Genomic DNA, 15,510 nt, shown 5'->3' on the forward strand with positions numbered 1-15,510 from the left:
TAAATGCATGCTATTCAACCTATCGCTGCCCCTACCTGCCCACCCGTCTAGCATCACTACTCTGGACGGTTCTGACTTAGAATATGTGGACAACTACAAATACCTAGGTGTCTGGTTAGACTGTAAACTCTCCTTCCAGACTCACATTAAGCATCTCCAATCCAAAATTACATCTAGAATCAGCTTCCTATTTCGCAACAAAGCATCCTTCACTCATGCTGCCAAACATACCCTCATAAAAATGACTATCCTACCGATCCTTAACTTCGGCGATGTCATTTACAGAATAGCCTCCAACACTCTACTCAGCAAATTGGATGTAGTCTATCACAGTGCCATCTGTTTTGTCACCAAAGCCCCATATACTACCCACCACTGCGACCTGTATGCTCTCGTTGGCTGGCCCTCGCTTCATATTCGTCGCCAAACCCACTGGCTCCATGTCATCTATAAGTCTTTGTTAGGTAAGCCCCGCCTTATCTCAGCTCACTGGTCATCATAGCAGCACCCACCCGTAGCACATGCTCCAGCAGGTATATTTCACTGGTCACCCCCAAAGCAAATTCCTCCTTTGGCATCCTTTCCTTCCGGTTCTCTGCTGCCAATGACTGGAACGAACTGCAAAAATCACTGAAACTGGAGACTCATATGTCCCTTACAAACTTTAAGCACCAGTTGTCAGAGCAGCTTACAGATCACTGCACCTGTACATAGCCCATCTGTAAATAGTCCACCCAACTACCTCCTGCCCATATTGTTATTTATTTTGCTCCTTTGCACCCCAGTATCTCTACTTGCACATTCATATTCTGCACATCTATCACTCCAGTGTTGAATTGCTAAATTGTAATTATTTTGCCACTATGCCCTATTTATTGCCTTACCTCCCTAATCTTATTACATTTACACACACTGTATATAGACTTTGCTATTGTGTTATTGACTGTACGTTTGTTTACTCCATGTGTAACTCTGTGTTGTTGTTTGTGTCGCACTGCTTTGCTTTATCTTGGCCAGGTCACAGGTGTAAATGAGAACTTGTTCTCAACTAGCCTACCTGGTTAAATAAAGGTGTTCTCAACTGGCCTACCTCGTTAAATAAAGGTGTTCTCAACTGGCCTACCTGGTTAAATAAAGGTGTTCTCAACTAGCCTACCTGGTTAAATAAAGGTGTTCTCAACTGGCCTACCTGGTTAAATAAAGGTGTTCTCAACTAGCCTACCTGGTTAAATAAAGGTGTTCTCAACTGGCCTACCTCGTTAAATAAAGGTGTTCTCAACTGGCCTACCTGGTTAAATAAAGGTGTTCTCAACTGGCCTACCTGGTTAAATAAAGGTGTTCTCAACTGGCCTACCTGGTTAAATAAAGGTGTTCTCAACTGGCCTACCTGGTTAAATAAAGGTGAAAGAAAAACAAGTAGAAAAATAGAACTCAATTGATGGAACATCACATTTATTTCAATATGATTGGAACAGGGCTACCGTTTTAGATTTTAATGCAGTCTTCTCTGGTTTTTCATTTAAAGCATATTTTTATAGCCTACATTGCGTGTTTGTATCAATTGCAAAGACACTGGTAACTTTGTATTTCTAGTCAACTTTGTTCTGAATTTATCAGTGATAACAGAGAGACGGATAAACTATGTGATTCTGTTTAGCGGGGATCTTCTGTGTATAAAGTGACGCGGGAGGGCAAAAAAAGGCATCTAACGACACACTTAGCTGATCTACGAGTGGCCTGGGGCACGGGTTATATTACGAGTGTTTTCAAGTGCAACGTTAAAAATGATGGTTTGGGAAGCAGCGTGGAGATTTAATGATGCTCCTATGAAGGTTCTAACGATGAACTTAGCCTTAAGATGCTTTTGGGAAACCGGGCCCAGGGCAGAAGGAGAAGGGTGGGGGGGGTCATCTGGGGCGGCAGGGTAGCCTAGTGGTTAGAGCGTGTGACTAGTAACCGGAAGGTTGCGAGTTCAAACCCCCGAGCTGACAAGGTACAAATCTGTCTTTCTGCCCCTGAACAGGCAGTTAACCCACTGTTCCCAGGCTGTCATTGAAAATAAGAATTTGTTCTTAACTGACTTGCCTGGTTAAATAAAGGTAAAAAAAATATATTTAAAAAAATCTGGAAGAGCCAGGCTGTCGTGTTTGTGTGTGTTGGGGTTGAAAATAAGGAGCCAGCGATGCCCTGTTGTGTGGTGGCGACGGGCGCGAGGGGGGTAACCATGATGATGCCAGACCATAAACCACGCCAATTAACGTCACCACCGTCCAAGTGCAACATTCTTCCCACAAAGCAACATATTATGTGGTCGTACCCTATATCCCACAATTACACTTTATATACAGCATTAGCTGATTGAGATTGACGTTCTATGGCATAGTGAACTCAAGCCTACCTGCACTGCACACAAACTATGTCTAGTGGGTCATGGGTGCAGTGCACATATAAACAGCCTGTCATTGGTCCAGGTCTGGAGTATCTCATGCCCATTAGCTCAGTCAACACATGGAGTCCGGGCGGGATCCATCATCGTACATCAAAGTGGAGCAGCAGACTACTGCTTGGTACTTTGAAATGAGCCAAGAACGCCAGTGCTCCCTCAGAAGCTTGGCTCAGGTTTCTCAAACAGATTTGTCAGATTACATAACCTTTATGATCTAACCTACATGATATATGGTTTAGATTAGTAGTTGTAGTACCTATTAGAGACTGGTTACAGGATGGATGATGATGGTGCTCTCTCTGTCTGTTCTTCCTGTGCTTTGAGGGGTTTCGTTGAGTTGTGCATACAGATGTAGGGTCTTTTCATTTGACCACTTTCTCACAATAGGAAAATAATCCTGCAGTAACAGAACATGTGAATTATTGTGTGGATTATTATGAATGGACATTTTTAGAACCTTGAATACTACAAGTTTGCTTTTGCTGATGTGCAGGACATATCCTGAAACAACATGGTGGTCAAATTAAGATCCTACATCTGTAGGTAGGTTGCCTATCACTTAGTGTGTCTTAATAAAGTAGTGACACGTTGTTATGGGAAATGCCGTCTCTAAGGTGAGAGATAAAAACATCAGATTTATTTTCTTGCCCTGAGTTTGTGGGTGTGTATTTGTGCATTTATCAGTCTCTCTCTGTCTCTTATTTATAAATGGTGTCTGTCTGTAGCACACACGTCTGTTGTGTTTAGTCTGGGGACGTGACAGCCTTTCAAGTCAGGACCAGCTCTTAAACATACCCACACCGCCTAGGGCCTATCATCAAAGTCACAGGAGAAGGTAGAGCAGTGTTTAAGGACCTGTCAGACATCACACAAACAACTGATAGACAGACACACACTAAAGAAAGTATGGTGGGCGGGTGTATACAGTCAGTCCATTTTAAATTAGGGCACTGCAACATTTCATTTTAAAAAGAAGACTGGTGTTTATGTCAGTGAAAGTAGACGGTCTCAAGTTCAACTGTAGATCTAGGCCCAAACAAGACCTTGTCCGAAAACATGTTCACTAGACCCAAACACGTTCACCTGGAACCGAACATGTTCACCTGGAACCGAACACGTTGACCTGGAACCGAACACGTTCACCTGGAACCGAACACATTGACCTGGAACCGAACACGTTCACCTGGAACCGAACACGTTCACCTGGAACCGAACACGTTGACCTGGAACCGAACACGTTGACCTGGAACCCAACACGTTCACCTGGAACCCAACACGTTCACCTGGAACCGAACACCTAGACGCAAACACGTTCACCTGGAACCGAACATGTTCACCTAGACCCAAACACGTTCACCTGGAACCGAACATGTTCACCTGGAACCGAACACGTTCACCTGGAACCGAACACGTTCACCTGGAACCGAACATGTTCACCTGGAACCCAACACGTTCACCTGGAACCAAACACGTTCACCTGGAACCAAACACGTTCACCTGGAACCCAACACGTTCACCTGGAACCCAACACGTTCACCTGGAACCCAACACGTTCACCTGGAACCCAACACCTAGACGCAAACATGTTCACCTAGACGCTAACATGTTCACCTAGACGCAAACATGTTCACCTAGACGCTAACATGTTCACCTAGACGCTAACATGTTCACCTAGACGCTAACATGTCAACCCTCTGGCCCCCGTGATCTTCTTCACAACCCTTTACCTCTCTTGCTTGTTCCAAGAATCATGACTGACTGCCCCCCGAACTGAGACATTCTCCTGTAGGTTCTAGGTGTGTTCACATCTTGACTCAAGAGGGGGTTTAGTGTTTCTGGAAGGCCCAGCCAGAAGCTATCTTTTGGCATCGGAGCCTGTTGACATGGGGAGTTGTGTTAGTGTAGAGTGCTGTGTTGGCAAGAGAGGGGGAGAAAGAGAGAGGGGGGGTGAGGGAGGGAGAGAGGGGGGGGGGGGGTGAGGGAGGGAGAGAGAGGGGGGGTGAGGGAGGGAGAGGGGGGGCGGGGGGTGGGCGAGGGAGAGAGAGGGGGGGTGAGGGAGGGAGGAAGAGAGGGGGATGGGGGCGTGAGCGAGAGAGGGGGAGAGAGAGGGGGAGATGGGAGCGAGGGAGAGAGAGGGGGAGCGAGGGAGTGAGTGGGTGGTTTGTTTGCGTGGTTTACTGTTTTAGTTCATAGCCCTAAAGGATTGTTTGAGGGTGGTCCTCTTCACTCCACACCACCTACTTCTAATTCCCTGAAGCCATCTGGGATTTTAATGCATATTGTTGCTCCCCTAACACGCGTTTTGACCACCCCTGTTGGAAGTCGGCTAAACCATTCAGTCTTTCTCTATCCAAAGGCATGAGCTCACCAATACAATAGAAAACTCTGAAGACTCCTGGCTACAACACGTGTTCAGTAAGACAGGCTGGGACCCATGTATGCTGTCATGCACTTCTTTTGTTGTTGTTGCCATTTACACAACTGGTCCAAGACTGCTGTAATGACGTTGTCCAGCATGACTAATAGTTGGTCTGGTGTTTGGAAAAATTATCAAAAATCTGTTTCTAAAGGGCAGAAAGTAACCAACGACTATTTTAGCCTGATATTGAGGTGCTTGTTTAGTCCTAGGTTATGCCCTATGACTCTCTCTCTCCTTCTCTCCTCTCTCTCTCTCTGTCTGTCTGTCTTTGTCTCCCCCCTCTATATCCCTCTCTCGCCCCCAGTCCTCTACCTCTCTCTCCCTCCTGGCCTCTACCTCTCTCTCCCTCCTGGCCTCTACCTCCCTCTCCCCCCTGGGCTCTACCTCTCTCTCCCCCCTGGTCTCTACCTCTCTCTCCTCCCTGGCCTCTACCTCTCTCCCCCCCTGGACTCTACCTCCCCCCCCTGGTCTCTCCCTCTCTCTCCCTCCTGGCCTCTACCTCTCTCATAGGATAATACGATTAAAACAGGAATGTGTGAAAGTTGCTCTTTGTATCGAGAGAGGGAGAGACTCCCAGTATTGTCCGTGGCTCAGAGTGAAATATGGGCGTGTGTTTTAACCTCATAAATGTCAAATTAAATCAAATGTCTCTCCCAGACAACGATATGCACCAATCTCCAAGCCAGACAACGGTATGCACCAATCCCCATGCCAGACAACGGTATGCACCAATCTCCATGCCAGACAGCGGTATGCACCAATCTCCATGCCAGACAACGATATGCACCAATCTTCAAGCCAGACAACGGTATGCACCAATCCCCATGCCAGACAACGGTATGCACCAATCCCCATGCCAGACAGCGGTATGCACCAATCTCCAAGCCAGACAACGGTATGCACCAATCCCCATGCCAGACAGCGGTATGCACCAATCTCCATGCCAGACAGCGGTATGCACCAACCTCCATGCCAGACAGCGGTATGCACCAATCTCCATGCCAGACAACGGTATGCACCAATCTCCATGCCAGACAGCGGTATGCACCAATCTCCATCCAAGACAACGGTATGCCCCAATCTCCATGCCAGACAACGGTATGCACCAATCTCCATCCAAGACAACGGTATGCACCAATCTTCATGCCAGACAACTGATCAAAAGTTTGGGCCACCTTCCTCAAACTGTACATCACTATCATTCATTGAAGCCAAGGGGGTCCTTCAGGCTTTTACAGGGCCGACTAGATAATATATCATTGCAGGTGTCTGGCAAAAACAATGCGTACTGTACTTTTGTGAATTGAGACTATGCCCAAAACACTATGTGCTGTTGTGCTAAGAACATTCCGAAGCGTTTCATTGGCTGTCCGTCAGGTTGCCTATAGTTACGTTATAATTTACTATGACATACAGGGCCGGGACGATACCAGTATTGCAAATACTCGTTGGTTTTGTGGCAAGGAAACAAAACACAAAGCAGATTTTACTTTAGGAAAACAGCCCTAAATGTTAGAAACAAAGATCATTATGTTGTCATCTGGAGTCACATGTATTTTCTAAGCTCTAACAGACATTATTGGTCATACAGCAGGTTGGTCTGCGTCTTTTTATTTTTGTTATGGGGAAAATATTGCGATACTGGTGTCGTCCTGGACCTAATGAAATAATGCATAACTCAATAGTACACTACATGACCAAAAGTATGTGGACACCTGCTTGTCTAACATTTCATTCCAAAATCATGGGTATTAATATGGAATTGACCCCCCCCCCCTTTGCTGCTATAACAGCCTCCTCTCTTCTGGGAAGGCTTTCCACTAGATGTTGGAACATTGCTGCTGGGACTTGCTTCCATTAAGCCACAAGAGCATTATAGAGGTTGGGCACTGATGTAGGGCGATTAGCCCTGGTGCACAGTCGACGTTCCAGTTCATCCCAAAGGTGTTCGATGGGGTTGAGGTCAGGGCTCTGTGCAGGACAGTCAAGTTCTTCCACACCGATTTCTGTATGGACCTCGCTTTATGCACGGGGGCATACATTTGAAGGGGTGTCCACATACTGTTGTGTATGTGTGTGTGTGTGTGTGTGTGTGTGTGTATCAAAATATACCTCCCCTATAGTTCCTTAACTAAACTGATTTAATGGAATCATCCAAAATACACCGGCATTGTCTGTGAAGAATTCTGATGTTGCAGGTCGTAGACGATACAGATAGTTCCATCATGAGTGTGTGTGTTTTGTGTTTCTTGTCTTCGTGGGGTTCTGGTGAATTCTCTGCAGAACTAACCACAGATAGGACCTATGATTATATGATGAGCTAACCAACTACAACTTGTAAGGTCATGTCAACAGCGGAGACTGTACCTGCCAACCTCAGCAAATACATAATCTCATGTTTATGACGGGCTCTACTGGAACTCAAAGGGCTGAACTATGGAAGATATAGGGGTGTTTTTTATCTACAGCCTGGTTCTGTATTGATGTGCAGCGCATAACACCCTCATAGCACCCCTACAAACTCAATGTGAAGCGATCCGTAACATTTCCTGAGAGAACCATACCCTTTTTTCACTCCCAGTGAGAGAGATATACACACACACACACACACCCACACACACACACACACACACACACACACACACACACACACACACACACACACACACACACACCCTTACCTAAACCTTCAGCTATGCATTTATATGGGCTGTGCCTATTGTTTTGTTGCTGTATGAAGAGGGGTGAAGGTGTATTTTCCCAGAGCTATAAATCAGCGTTGACAGCAGGGAGGGAGATTCCTCAGGTGTTGTACCAGCCTGGGTTTACCTTTCCATCTGTATTTAATCCTGGGTTTACCTTTCCATCTGTATCTAATCCTGGGTTTACATTTCCATCTGTATCTAACCCTGGGTTTACATTTCCATCTGTATCTAACCCTGGGTTTACCCTTCCATCTGTATCTAACACTGGGTTTACATTTCCATCTGTATCTAACCCTGTGTTTACCCTTCCATCTGTATCTAACACTGGGTTTACCCTTCCATCTGTATCTAACACTGGGTTTACCCTTCCATCTGTATCTTAACCCTGTGAATGTCTTACAGAAGGTTTCTGCATAACAACTGAGGTGTTCTTCTGTTTCCTCAGACAGGAAGGAGGCTGTTGTAGCTGTATTGCCATTATTGTTGAACTCAATGATGTCATTCATACACATAACTTATCCATAACTAAGACATTGCCATCAACCCCTGATGATGTCTACATTCTAACACTGTGTTTTTTTTTTTTTTGTCTCTTTGCAGCCATGGAGGAGTTGGTGTGTGAGCTGCGTCTGTTCCTGGACCTGCTGGACAGGGAGTATCTGAGTGCTGGGGTCAGGGAGAAGAAGATGCTCATCTCCAACATCCTTCACAGGGTCCTCAATGCTAAAGGTTACAACCGCAGCTATTATCAAATACAATGGTATCTGTCGCATGCTTCGTAAACAACAGGCTGACAGTGAGACGCTTACTTACAGGACCGTTCCCAAAGAATGTAGAGAGAAAATAATAATATAGTCAATAGTAAAATAATAATAATAACACAAGGAATAAATCCACAATGAGTAACGATAATAATAATTTGGCTGTACACACGAGGTGCCAGTACTGAGTCAATGTGCAGTGGTACGAGGTAGTTGAGGTACACACAGTATGTACATATACTGTAGGTAGGGATAAAGTGACTGTAACATTATCTTGCATACAACCTTTACACAGTCTCACATCTCCTACATCTTCCACACGACCCTCAACATTAAAGACCACAACCTTCACCATCACACAACCTTTACACAATCTCACATCTCCTACATCTTCCACACGACCCTCAACATTAAAGACCACAACCTTCACCATCACACAACCTTTACACAATCTCACATCTCCTACATCTTCCACACGACCCTCAACATTAAAGACCACAACCTTCACCATCACACAACCTTTACACAATCTCACATCTCCTACATCTTCCACACGACCCTCAACATTAAAGACCACAACCTTCACCATCACACAACCTTTACACAATCTCACATCTCCTACATCTTCAACACGACCCTCAACATTAAAGACCACAACCTTCACCATCACACAACCTTTACACACTCTCACATCTCCTACATCTTCCACACGACCCTCAACATTAAAGACCACAACCTTCACCATCACACAACCTTTACACAATCTCACATCTCCTACATCTTCCACACGACCCTCAACATTAAAGACCACAACCTTCACCATCACACAACCTTTACACAGTCTCACATCTCCTACATCTTCCACATGACCCTCAACATTAAAGACCACAACCTTCACCATCATACAACCTTTACACAATCTCACATCTCCTACATCTTCCACACGACCCTCAACATTAAAGACCACAACCTTCACCATCACACAACCTTTACACAATCTCACATCTCCTACATCTTCCACACGATCCTCAACATTAAAGACCACAACCTTCACCATCACACAACCTTTACACAATCTCACATCTCCTACCTCTTCCACACGATCCTCAACATTAAAGACCACAACCTTCACCATCATACAACCTTTACACAATCTCACATCTCCTACATCTTCCACACGACCCTCAACATTAAAGACCACAACCTTCACCATCATACAACCTTTACACAATCTCACATCTCCTACATCTTCCACACGATCCTCAACATTAAAGACCACAACCTTCACCATCATACAACCTTTACACAATCTCACATCTCCTACATCTTCCACACGACCCTCAACATTAAAGACCACAACCTTCACCATCACACAACCTTTACACAATCTCACATCTCCTACATCTTCCACACGACCCTCAACATTAAAGACCACAACCTTCACCATCACACAACCTTTACACAATCTCACATCTCCTACATCTTCCACACGACCCTCAACATTAAAGACCACAACCTTCACCATCACACAACCTTTACACAGTCTCACATCTCCTACATCTTCCACATGACCCTCAACATTAAAGACCACAACCTTCACCATCACACAACTTTTACACAATCTCACATCTCCTACATCTTCCACACGACCCTCAACATTAAAGACCACAACCTTCACCATCATACAACCTTTACACAATCTCACATCTCCTACATCTTCCACACGACCCTCAACATTAAAGACCACAACCTTCACCGTCACACAACCTTTACACAATCTCACATCTCATACATCTTCCACACGACCCTCAACATTAAAGACCACAACCTTCACCATCACACAACCTTTACACAATCTCACTCCACTCTCACCCGGACCAACAGCCATTTCATACCCTCAATCCACATACTCTACCTCATTACCATTATCATCATACCTAATCCATGCCATTGCATTTTATGTTAGTTGATTGTAATTCGATCTCTCTGTCTTCCTCTCTCAGAGCCCTCGTTCAAGTCAGAGGACCACAGCAGCCTTTCTGCACCCCCTCAGATGCCACTCCCTGAGATCCCACACCCCTGGCTCGTAAGACCACCTCACACACCATCGCGCTCTCTCTCTGACCTATGACATCACAACCTTTACATCACATACGGTGCATTCGGGAAGTATTCAGACCCCTTGACTTTTTATTAGATTTTTTACCTTATTCTAAAATGGATTAAATAAAACATCTACACACACTACCCTATAATGACAAAGTGAATATTTTTGCACATTTTATTAACTATAAAAAACAGAAATACCTTATTTACAATTATTATTCAGACCCTTTGCTATCAGATTCAAAATTGAGCTCAGGTGCATCCTGTTTCCATTGATCATCCTTGAGATGTTTCTACAACTTGATTGGAGTCCACCTGTGGTAAATGTAATTGATTGGACATGATTTGGAAAGGCACACACCTGTCTATATAAGGTCCCACAGTTGACAGTGCATGTCAGAGCAAAAGTCATGAGGTCGAAGGAATTGTGCGTAGAGCTCTGAGACAGGATTGTGTCGAGGCACAGATCTGGGTAAGGGTACCAAAACAAAAACATTTGGCAGCATTGAAGGTCCCCAAGAACACAGTGACTTATATCATTCTTAAATGGAAGAAGGCTCATGACAGCCCAATTGGAGTTTTCCAAAAGGCAGCTAAAGGACTCTCAGACCATGAGAAACAAGATTATTTGGTCTGATGAAACCAAGATTGAACTCTTTGGCTTGAATGCCAAACGTCACTTCTGGAGGAAACCTGGCACCAACCCTACGGTGAAGCATGGTGGTAGCAGCATCATGCTGTGGGGATGTTTTTCAGTGGCAGGGACTGGGAGACTAGTCAGGGTTGAGTGAAAGATGAACGAAGCGAAGTACAGAGAGCCTTGATGAAAACCTGCACCAGAGCGCTCAGGACCTCAAAGGTTCACCTTCCAACAGGACAATGACCCTAAGCACACAGCCAAGACAACGCAGGGGTGGCTTCGGGACAAGCCTCTGAATGTCCTTGAGTGGCCCAGCAAGAGCTGGGAACCTGATCGAGCATCTCTGTAGAGACCTGAAAATAGCTGTGCAGTGATGCTCACCATCCAGCCTGATAGAGCTTGAGAGGATCTACAGAGAAGAATGGGAGAAACTCCACAAATATAGGTGTACCAAGCTTGAGGAGTCTTAACTAAGAAGAATCGGCTGTAATCACTGCCGAAGGTGCTTCAACAATAGTACTGAGTAAGGGGTCTGAATACTTACAGTACCAGTCAAAAGTTTGGACTCACCTATTCATTCAAGGGTTTTTCTTAATTTTAGCTATTTTCTAGAATGTAGAATAATAGTTAAGAAATCAAAACTATGAAATAACACATATGGAATCATGTAGTAACCAAAAAAGTGTTAAATCAAAATATAAAATATATTTGAGATTCTTCAAAGTAGCCACCCTTTGCCTTGATGACAGCTTTGGACACTCTTTGCATTCTCTCAACCAGCTTCATGAGGAATGCTTTTCCAACAGTCTTGAAGGAGTTCCCACATATGCTGAACACTTGTTGGCTGCTTTCCTTCACTCTGCGGTCCAACTCATCCTAAACCATCTCAATTGGGTTGAGGTTGGGTGATTGTGGAGGCCAGGTCATCTGATGCAGCAATCCATCACTCTCCTTGGTCAAATAGCCCTTACGCAGTCTGGAGGTGTGTTTTGGGTCATTGTCCTGCTAAAAAACAAATGATAGTCCCACTAAGCGCAAACCAGATGGGATGGCGTGTCACTGCAGAATGTTGTGCAAGCCATGCTGGTTAAGTGTGCCTTGAATTCTAAATAAATCACAGACAGTGTCACCAGCAAAGCATCCCCACACCATCCTCCTCCGTGCTTCACGGTGGGAACCACACATGCAGAGATCATCCGTTCACCTACTCTGTGTCTCACAAAGACACAGCGTTTGGAACCAAAAATCTAAAATTTGGACTCATCAAACCAAAGGACAGATTTGCACCAGTCTAATGTCCATTGCTCATATTTCTTGGCCCAAGCAAGTCTCTTCTTATTAGTGTTGTCCTTTAGTAGTGGTTTCTTTACAGCAAAATCAACCATGAAGGCCTGACTCACGCAGTCTCCTCTGAACAGTTGTTGTTGAGATGTGTCTGTGACTTGAACTCTGAAGCATTTATTTGGGCTGCAATCCGAGGTGCAGTTAACTCTAATGAACTTATCCTCTGCAGCAGAGGTAACTCTGGGTCTTCCTTTCCTGTGGCGGTCCTCATGAGAGCCAGTTTCATCACAGTGCTTGATAGTTTTTGCGACTGCCCTTGAAGAAACTTTCAAAGTTCTTGAAATTTTCCGGATTTTGACTGACCTTCATGTCTTAAAGCAATAATGGACTGTCGTTTCTCTTTGCTTATTTGAGCTTTTCTTGATATAATATGGACTTGGTCTTTTACCAAATAGGGCTATCTGCTGTATAACGCCCCTACCTTGTCACAACACAACTGATTGGCTCAAATGTATTATTATAACTTTTAACAAGGCACACCTGTTTATTGAAATCCATTCCAGGTGACATTCCAGGTACCACATGAAGGTGGTTGAGAGAATGCCATCAAGGCAAAAGGTGGCTACTTTGAAGAACCTCAAATATAATACACATAAACAAATATATATATATTGTCACACAACCATTTAATCCATTTTAGAACAAGGCTGTAATGTAACAAAATGTGGAAAAAGTCCAGGGAAATAGTTTCCGAATGCACTGATTGGGCATGGTAGTGATTTGTACTAGAAATGCAATGTCTTCAATCAGATCGCAACGCAACTTGTTCATTGTCCTTGAGAAGGGAATTCTTTCCCCATTCTTCAACCACATGTGATTGGACAATTTGAGACATGTTGCATGAGCTCAACACAGATCGCATGCATTACTCTGTCCCATGAATGTCACGTCCAATCATATTGGAGGATGTTACAGTCTACTATAAAGCAGAAGGGTAGTTTTGAGTTCAATATGGTTTTGCACTCTCGCCACCTACCAACTCCTGACACACCTGTGTGTGTGTGTGTGTGTGTGTGTGTGTGTGTGTGTGTGTGTGTGTGTGTGTGTGTGTGTGTGTGTGTGTGTGTGTGTGTGTGTGTGTGTGTGTGTGTGCATCCCGAACACTGCCAGTGACTGCAGGTCAAAGGAGAGTTGCATGTTTTATGGTTCCCCTAGGAAACTAGAGAAACGGGAGTGCAGTTTCTCTCCTTCTCTCTGTCTCTCTCCATCTCTATATATACTGTATCTCTCTCTCTCTCTCTCTCCCTCTCTATATATACTGTATCTCTCTCTCTCTCTCTCTCCCTCTCTATATATATATACTGTATCTCTCTCTCTCTCTCTCTCCCTCTCTATATATACTGTATCTCTCTCTCTCTCTCTCCCTCTCTATATATATACTGTATCTCTCTCTCTCTCTCTCCCTCTCTATATATATACTGTATCTCTCTCTCTCTCTCTCTCTCCCTCTCTATATATACTGTATCTCTCTCTCTCTCTCTCTCTCTCTCCCTCTCTATATATACTGTATCTCTCTCTCTCTCTCTCTCTATATATATACTGTATCTCTCTCTCTCTCCCTCTCTATATATATACTGTATCTCTCTCTCTCTCCCTCTCTATATATACTGTATCTCTCTCTCAATTCAATTCAATTCAAGGGCTTTATTGGCATGGGAAACATGTGTTAACATTGCCAAAGCAAGTGAGGTAGACAACATACAAAGTGAATATATAAAGTGAAAAACAACAAAAATTAACAGTAAACATTACACATACAGAAGTTTCAAAACAGTAAAGACATTACAAATGTCATATTATATATATATACAGTGTTCTAACAATGTACAAATGGCTAAAGGACACAAGATAAAATAAATAAGCATAAATATGGGTTGTATTTACAATGGTGTTTGTTCTTCACTGGTTGCCCTTTTCTCGTGGCAACAGGTCACAAATCTTGCTGCTGTGATGGCACACTGTGGAATTTCACCCAGTAGATATGGGAGTTTTTCAAAATTGGATTTGTTTTCGAATTCTTTGTGGATCTGTGTAATCTGAGGGAAATATGTCTCTCTAATATGGTCATACATTGGGCAGGAGGTTAGGAAGTGCAGCTCAGTTTCCACCTCATTTTGTGGGCAGTGAGCACATAGCCTGTCTTCTCTTGAGAGCCATGTCTGCCTACGGCGGCCTTTCTCAATAGCAAGGCTATGCTCACTGAGTCTGTACATAGTCAAGGCTTTCCTTAATTTTGGGTCAGTCACAGTGGTCAGGTATTCTGCCGCTGTGTACTCTCTGTGTAGGGCCAAATAGCATTCTAGTTTGCTCTGTTTTTTTGTTAATTCTTTCCAATGTGTTAAGTAGTTATCTTTTGTTTTCTCATGATTTGGTTGGGTCTAATTGTGCTGCTGTCCTGGGGCTCTGTAGTGTGTGTTTGTGTTTGTGAACAGAGCCCCAGGACCAGCTTGCTTAGGGGACTCTTCTCCAGGTTCATCTCTCTGTAGGTGATGGCTTTGTTATGGAAGGTTTGTGAATCGCTTCCTTTTAGGTGGTTGTAGAATTTAACAGCTCTTTTCTGGATTTTGATAATTAGTGGGTATCGGCCTAATTCTGCTCTGCATGCATTATTTGGTGTTCTACGTTGTACACGGAGGATATTTTTGCAGAATTCTGCGTGCAGAGTCTCAATTTGGTGTTTGTCCCATTTTGTGAAGTCTTGGTTGGTGAGCGGACCCCAGACCTCACAACCATAAAGGGCAATGGGCTCTATGACTGATTCAAGTATTTTTAGCCAAATCCTAATTGGTATGTCTCTCTCTCCCTCTCTATATATACTGCCCTATATCTCTATATATATACTGTATCTCTCTCTCTCTCCCTCTCTCTATATACTGTATCTCTCTCTCTCTCTCCCTCTTATATATACTGTATCTCTCTCTCTCTCTCTCTCCCTCTCTATATATACTGTAATCTCTCTCTCTCTCTCGCTCTCTCTCCCTCTCTATATATACTGTATCTCTCTCCTCTCTCTCTCCCTCTCTATATATAATGTATCTCTCTCTCTCTCTCTCTCTCTGTCTCTCTCCCTCTCTATATATACTGTAATC

The 15,510-nt window shown here is 44.0% G+C and overlaps 1 protein-coding gene across 1 annotated transcript in view; it reads left to right on the forward strand.

The window, feature by feature from the left end:
* The window catches only part of LOC109896514 (actin filament-associated protein 1-like), a 131,019-nt gene that overhangs the window by 58,944 nt on the left and 56,565 nt on the right, over positions 1–15,510 (forward strand). The window contains 2 exon segments of the mRNA XM_031832554.1: positions 8,171–8,299; positions 10,335–10,417. Of these exon segments, the coding sequence (XP_031688414.1) occupies positions 8,171–8,299; positions 10,335–10,417 (212 nt within the window).

The sequence above is a fragment of the Oncorhynchus kisutch genome, linkage group LG9 (assembly GCF_002021735.2).
Source record: "Oncorhynchus kisutch isolate 150728-3 linkage group LG9, Okis_V2, whole genome shotgun sequence".
NCBI lineage: Eukaryota > Metazoa > Chordata > Actinopteri > Salmoniformes > Salmonidae > Oncorhynchus > Oncorhynchus kisutch.